Source organism: Vigna radiata, chromosome 11, assembly GCF_000741045.1.
Source record: "Vigna radiata var. radiata cultivar VC1973A chromosome 11, Vradiata_ver6, whole genome shotgun sequence".
Lineage (NCBI taxonomy): Eukaryota > Viridiplantae > Streptophyta > Magnoliopsida > Fabales > Fabaceae > Vigna > Vigna radiata.
Genome location: NC_028361.1, coordinates 19,613,043 through 19,620,400, shown reverse-complemented (window position 1 = coordinate 19,620,400; position 7,358 = coordinate 19,613,043). Strand labels below are relative to the sequence as shown.

The window sequence follows — 7,358 nt, the reverse complement described above, 5'->3', positions numbered from 1 at the left end:
TTTGATTCTGACTGGGCCACTTGTGCCACCACTAGAAGATCCATATCTGGTTTCTGTGTTTTTCTTGGAACTGCTCTTGTCTCTTGGAAGTCAAAGAAGCAAACCACTGTTTCTAGATCCTCTTCTGAAGTCGAATACAGGTCGTTAGCTTCTCTAACTTGTGAATTGCAATGGCTACAATATCTTTTAAGAGATTTGCACATACTATGTCCGACTCCTTACTCCGTCTATTGCGACAACAACTCTGCTATTCACATTGCTAAGAATCCTATCTTTCATGAAAGAACCAAACATATAGATATAGACTGCCACGTTACTAGACAAAAGCTTCAAGAAGATCTCATCAAACTTCTCCATGTGTCGTCGACTAATCAAGTTGCAGACGTCTTTACCAAGTCCTTTTATCCTTCTCAATTTAACACTATTACTTCCAAGCTGAACATGTATAATATACATATTCATCTTGAGGGAGGGTGATAGAGATACACACAGATCTCTTCTCGGAGTACCAAACGGTATATCTCTTCTTGGAGTACCGAACGGTCACTGCTTCTTTATACCGTACGGTGTCAGCCTCCATATCCGGATGATAGTCACAGGACAGCTTGCATTGTCGATGCTTACTGCATAGTTGTTGTGGGAGCTCCCACCGACCGTCTTCCTTGATAGAGATATTTTCTCTATCTTGAACCAAACTGTGCTGTTACCGTACGGTGGTTTTTGCATTGCTTATTATGGAGCAAAGTGTTTTCTTCATACCGAACGGTCCATTTGCCTCTTATTTTTTTGTTATTTCTTTCTTTTCCCCCTTATATATATGTTCCTTCTTCGTTGTACAGAGACACAATTTTTCAATCAATAATATTCAGTTCATTGTTTCTCTCTGGAATTCTCTTTTCTCTTCTTTCTCTCATATACTTACATATTTTGACACTGTGTACGTGTCAAAACGTGGTTGGATAATTTCAAATTAAAAAAAGCTAAGACAAGAGTATATTTGAAAGAAAAAAATCAAAATTTTTTTATTTAATTTGAAATTGTCCAATCACATTTTGACACGTGTACAGTATCAAAAAATGGATACATACATCTTTGTTTATATCTTATGGTTTTCCATGAAAGTTGATAAATACTATTACACGACCTTGGCACTCACAGAGTAAGTTATTTTTATAAGAAATATTTCATTGAAACTAAAGGAAACTAAATCTTAAACATAAGTGTACGGTAGTATAATACCAACGGTCTACGACCTGCAAAACCGAACGGCCTTAGTGGGCCAACGGCCCACCATAGCGCCATAATCTTACTGGGCTCAAAGCCCAATGCTAGCGTAAATGGCCAGTGTAAATAATATCCATAAAAATATATCATTCAGATATATTTACCAGATATATCTTAACGGAATCAAAGATATGCCAAGTAAGACCGTTTATATTTGTTGTTATTCTATTTATATTTTATATCAGCCCAAAGCCTATAAACAGGTACGTTCTCTGAATACACTTCACTCACAATTCATACAGCATATCTCTCATCTTATCAATTCTCTCCCACATAGAATTCCCTATACACGCCTAACTTGAGCGTCGGAGTGCCTTTTCAGGTACCTCCCCACGGTTAAAGCTAGAAGATCGTCGTCCGGCTGAAGTCAACGCGAGGACGTACGGTCAGAAATCAGAAGAAGCGGGCATCAAGACAGAAGACAACGTCATCGAGGTTAGTCCTTCGGTCCCAGTAAATTTATACCGAAACAATAAGGAATGCTCAAAAATAGAACATCAGAACATGAGAAAACAAAAATATAATTATCTATTTCATGATACCAGAAAGCATAACATGACATCCAACCTGACATGAAACTACTCCACACAGAAGAACATACGAATGACAGATATTTTAAAACAAATCGTCATATTAGACCTTCTAAATGGAAGTGGGTTCATCAAACAGCTCTTCGATACTCTCGGACCTTGCTGTCATAAATGCTTCCAAAGCCACCATAATGTCATCATCTTGTAAGTTTGATACATAACCTTTCAATACCTTTTCTGTGTTGGTGATTTGTGAAATATTAGAAACTGCAGGAAGTGTAGGAATGGTCAAAGTGGATACAGATGACCGAAAATCATGATTTGTGGCAAGCACGAGGGCATACATGTTATACGCTGTGTTGTTTTTTGTTGACACTGAATGTGATGAAAGACAAGGTTGAGTTGGAATTTTTCTTAAAATTAGCCCAGAGAGTTGCGAAGATCCGGATCCAACTTGCAACTTAGATCCTCTGGCTTCAGCTTCAAGTCGAGCACCTTCCCATTGAGCCACATGGCAGATATTGATGTTGTCCTTGGGGTATTCATGGCAACCACCAAAGGGTTCAAACGTGTTATTTTCTATTTTTTTGTGGGTAATGGGATCTAAGCCCATTCTGATGAGTCTTTTCTTAATGTTGGTATTCCAATAGTTCTTGATCTCATTGTCTGTTCTTTGGGGCAGATGAGCTGCTATGATTGACCATCTGTGTTTGCAATAGAGAAACATGATTAGCTTCTGAGAAATATATGATTACCCATTTGATTTACTAATACAAAAATATCAAAACCAAAAGAAGGTCACTTGTTTCCAAGAAGGGCATGAAGTTGAATAATGGTGTGATCTTCCTCCGCGCTGAAGTTTCCTCGTTTTATGTCAGGTTTGAGATAGTTAATCCATCTCAATCTGCAACTCTTTCCACATCTTTGAAGACCTAGGTATAAATCAAACATGTGTATTGTTAGATTAACAAATAAATTATGGATTTGGAGCATGATTGCTCAATATCAAGAACATGCAGAGTCAATGATTGAGAAAAAGGGTAGAAAGAAGTTGTATTGTTACCCGCTTTGGCAGGCACTGAACGCCAGTTTCCATGGCCATAGTTCCGAACATAGTCGAGGAGCTTCTTGTCTTCGTCTGGAGTCCATGGTCCTTTCTTCAACCCTACCTTCTCACAGCATGCCACCCTTCCCATTTTTAAATCCAAACCGTGTAAGGTTTACCCGAATCAGTCCTTTTTCTGTTGTTGTTAGGCACTGAGTGCAGCAAAGAGTTAACATATAGATACAAATAAGGACGTATTGGAAGAGTACCGCAGTAGGTGAATTTTAGCATAATACGTATAAATACCGTACCTTCTTTGAAAACCTTTAGCTTAAATATTTATCTGTCAGTTTTAAGAAGATGGGGTCAGCATCAAAGTGGTAGGTCCCTTAACTCCCTGTACCGATTTCCCTTTTCAGCTCATGGTCTTTTTTAGAATAACAATATCATGACACACTTTTATATTCATTTGACACAAAATATAAAAGTAAAATTGTCTAAAAAATAATAAGTTTTGTAGTTTTTCAAGAACAGAGAAAAAAGTAAGTAAAAATAGTATCAAATGAATATAAAAAATTCAGGTGTGTCAAAGAATATTTTTCTCTTTTTTATTTGGAAAAAGTTAGTTTGATATAGGTAAAGAAAAAACATTCATTTGACACAAATTTTAATAATATAATAATATAATTATGATTTTAAATTGAAAAAAATAATATAATTCTAATCAAAATATTATTATTTATTCGTGTTATATGAATGTTTTTATCTTTTTCGAATGTTAAAGTATTGTTGCCCTTTTTATTTATGAATACTAATACATTAACACGTTTATGTGTCATTTACATTCATATGACACGACAGAGTTGACTTAATTCTTTTAAAAAGAATTACATTCTTATTGAGGGTAAAAAGGAGAGAAAGGTAAATTTTGGTTTCGTTCTTCTTTCGATTGTGAATGCAAAATACCATTTAGGTTAACTTTCGAGCAATTTCTTCTCTTACATTCTCCCTCCTTCTTCTCTCACGTTGTTTCCCATTTGTGTTTTTGAGGTGGTTGAATTGGTGGTTGTGGAGGTTTTTGGTGGGTTTGAAGGTTTAGCATCATTGTGTCACTCCTAATTGATGATTATGCAAGTTTTCGGTGGTTGTGAAGTTGAGGGTTGTGGAAGTTTCCGATTGATGTTTCGATTTTTTTGGCTTCTGTTGTGTGTGACTTTGAGGTAGGGGTTTTCTATTTTTTTTTTTCTATCGTAGTTTTACCCTTTTGAGTAGTTGGGGTCATGGACCCATTTATTTTTCGCTCTGTGTTTGAAGGTTTAATATGTTGTGGTGGGTTTGGCATAATTTTTTCTATTTGTTTGAAGGTTTAGCATGACGGTTTATTCATGGGGAATTTTGGGAGAAATACTCATCAAGCTCTTGTTTTTAGGTTTGACGGGGAGCTGGGGTGGCTTTGGTGGTGATACTATAATACTGAATTTGTTTGACTTTGTTAATTATTATAAGTTGTTGTTAGGTGTGTTTATATGATGGGAGAATAAGCGTAACATTGTTTTAGGTTGGGTTAAATATGTTTTTAGATTCTCAACCATCAAGCGATTTTATTTTTCATTCTTCTTTCAAACTTTGGTACACTTTGATTTTTCTCTTTAACGAAACTATAATTTTTCGTCTTTCAAAACTAAAGATGTTAAAAGTCAACTGAGGTGACTAACACACGTCATTTTTTTCTTTTTCTAACACTAAGTCAATATTTTCCTCTTTCTCTCCCTCTCTCTTCCTCCATCTCTTTCCTTGCATCTTCACGCCTTAAAGATCGCGCGCATCAGCCCATGGACTTCTATGTCCTCAAGCGCCTCGGCATTGAAGAGTTCCTTGAGACCCTCGCATCTAAGTATGAGGTTTTCATTTTCAGGGCAACGCTAAGGGATTAAGCGTCCATGGTGCTGGACAAGCTAGATTGGAACCGGTTCATCTCGCACCAACTTTACCGTGATTCGTGCCGCCACATAGACAGGAAGCTCGTGAAGGACCTTAACGAAACTGGACGTGATCTCAAATGGGTGGTTATAGTGGATGATAACCCAAATTCCTTTTCGAACCAAACCGAGAATGTTATTTTGATTCGGCGCTTCGTGAATTATATTTTCGACCTGGAGCTCTGGAAATTGAGAAGCTTTTTTGATGGGTCTGATTGTTATGATGACATGAGAGATGTTGTTAAGTGATATCAGCAATGTTAGATTTCTTATTATTTTCATGGAAATGTATATTTTGAGGGGCTTTCTGGAAGCCTGGAAATTTGGCATAGATGAAGCTAGAGGAAAACTTTAATTTACCGAAGGATGATTACGGACGGCCTGCAGGCCTTCGGTAAATCTTAATTACCGAAGGCTTTTCCGAAGGTCATGTTAGGTGTACATTACCGAGGGTTTTTGGCCGTCTGTATTGGCACAGTGACTGTAGCGAAGGAATATGATTGTCGGTATGTTGCAAAGACTTAATAAAATAAAAATTTGGGATTTCCCTCTCCCATGATGTTATTTTCGCGAAATTCCTGAGTGTTCTTCCCTAGCGTTTGCTCTGAAATGCAGAACCCCTAAATTTAACCATTGTTGTTCATTCCACCCTTCTACATTTTTGTGAAATTTGTGTTCGATAGCTGGGTGTTAGGTTTCTGTTGTGGAAGGAGAGTGCCGGTGAGGAGGGTGGTGGTTGAGGCGAAGGATTAGGTTGTTGCGAGGGGGCTATTCGACAGGGTTTCTTGATGAGGTCTTTCACAGGTTAGATCTGAACATGGGTCAGCTCCTACACCGGATGATGCGAGTAATGCAGATGACGACATCCGTAGGACACAGTGCTGGGTCGATGCCGTTGGTGGGAAGAAAAAGGGACGAGTCTACGGTGCAGGACAACTTGCCGCAAACTATACAGCATCGAGAGGAGGTACACTGAAGCACCAACCTTCTTCTTCTTCCACCCNTTCTGCTGACGAGGCCATCCAGCGCTTAACACAGCTACTAGAGCAACGTGACCAGGAAAATCGTGCATTGAAAGAATAATACACTGACTTGAGAGACGAGTTTTCAAGCTTCAAGTCCCTGGTCATGAGAGCGCTGCCTCAAACTTCAGACACTCCTTCCATTGTCCCTCCGACCCAGCCACGACCCTCCCCGTCACCCGCTGTCACCCGCGTAAGCACTATGGATAAGGCAGAAGGGGAGGTGTGGCGGTGGCGTCGCCGAAAACCAAGGTGCAGCAAATGGCATTGAATTGTTCTTCGTTTTCTTTTGTTGTTGTTGTCATTTTGAAGATCTTGTAAGAGGTTGCTTTTTTCTTGTGGGTGGTGCTGATGCGCGCGATCTTTGAGAAGAGTTTTGTGATACGACGACGGACGAAAGAGTGGAAGAAGGAAGGAGAGAAGCTGGATGTGAAGATGTAAGGAAAGAGGTGGAGGAAGAGGGAAAGAAAGGAGGACAAAAAATTATAATTTCTTTGAGGAGAAGGATCAAAATGTACCAAAGTTTGAAAGAGGGACGAAAAATAAAATCGCTTGATAGTTGAGGGAATAAAAGCATATTTAACCCTTTTAGGTTTGTTAATTTGTTTTCCATTTTGGTGATAATAAATCTATGGTTTAATTACCATTTTAGTCCCCAAGTTGGAGGTTGAATTTCTGTTTGATACCCGCTTTTAAAAGTGATTTAATTTGGTCCCCGGGTTATTGATTTTTCTTTTAATAGGTCCCTTCTGCTAAGTAGCTTACAACGACGTTAACTTCAGACTTACGTGGCGATATTTTTCTTCTCTCTCATCTGCTATTCCTGACACTTCTTTCTCTCTCTCTTATTTCTGATTGTGGATTGCTTTTTGTTAGTATCTCTGGCTATCTCTCAGAATTTGCTTCATACTTCCATTACTGTCGGTCACTGAGGTTTGATGACAAACCAGATTACTTATTTGAAAAGACTTCTGAGAAAAAGGTGAGAGGTATTTATAATGGTAAGAGAGAGAAATAGAAGAGAGAGAAAAATGTGAGAGAGGTAGTTATAATGATGTTATAATGATCAGAGAGAAATAGGAGAGAGAGAAAAAAAAAAGTGTCAGAAATAACATAGGAGAGAGAAGAAAAATATCGCCACGTAAGTCTAAAGTTAACGCCGTTGCAAGCTACTTAACGGAAGGGACCTATTAAAAGCAAAATCAGTAACGTGGGGACCAAATTAAATCACTTTTAAAAGCGGGTATCAAACAGAAATTCAGCTCCCAACTTGGGGACTAAAAAGGTAATTAAGCCTAAATCTATAGTTGAATGAGTGTTATGGATACTAAATAAATATGTTCATACAATGACATTTATATATTGATAATGAACTTGGTTGATTATGATATAAGTCAATGAGGCTATGGAGATAAATTGATAGCTTGTGATGTACAAATAGTATACTTAATTGTACATTTAAAAATATTGGAATGTAATTGAGAAGTTCATGGTTGTT

General features: G+C 37.9%; 2 protein-coding genes across 4 annotated transcripts; one reads left to right on the top strand and one right to left on the bottom strand.

The window, feature by feature from the left end:
• Positions 1-1,481: 1,481 nt before the first annotated feature.
• LOC106776879 (transcription factor MYB106-like) lies at positions 1,482-3,125 on the bottom strand. 3 transcript variants are annotated; one of them, XM_022775557.1, is made up of 4 exons: positions 2,878-3,125; positions 2,617-2,746; positions 1,924-2,518; positions 1,482-1,645 (listed from the first exon to the last, which is right to left on the bottom strand). In XM_022775557.1, exons 1-3 carry the CDS (start codon positions 3,008-3,010, stop codon positions 1,927-1,929), a joined length of 855 nt encoding a protein of 284 aa, XP_022631278.1. In that variant the 5' UTR covers positions 3,011-3,125; the 3' UTR covers positions 1,482-1,645; positions 1,924-1,926. The 3 variants fall into 3 exon arrangements, with proteins under 3 accessions (XP_022631278.1, XP_014519828.1, XP_022631279.1); XM_022775558.1 differs by lacking the exon at positions 1,482-1,645 and having other exon boundaries at positions 1,966-2,081; positions 2,159-2,518; XM_014664342.2 differs by lacking the exon at positions 1,482-1,645 and having other exon boundaries at positions 1,676-2,518.
• A 1,674-nt stretch (positions 3,126-4,799) lies between these two features.
• Positions 4,800-5,921, top strand: LOC106776878 (mitochondrial import inner membrane translocase subunit TIM50-like). Its single transcript, XM_014664341.1, has 2 exons — positions 4,800-5,075; positions 5,643-5,921. The coding sequence occupies exons 1-2, from the start codon at positions 4,800-4,802 to the stop codon at positions 5,919-5,921; spliced, it is 555 nt and encodes a 184-aa protein (XP_014519827.1).
• Positions 5,922-7,358: the final 1,437 nt, after the last annotated feature.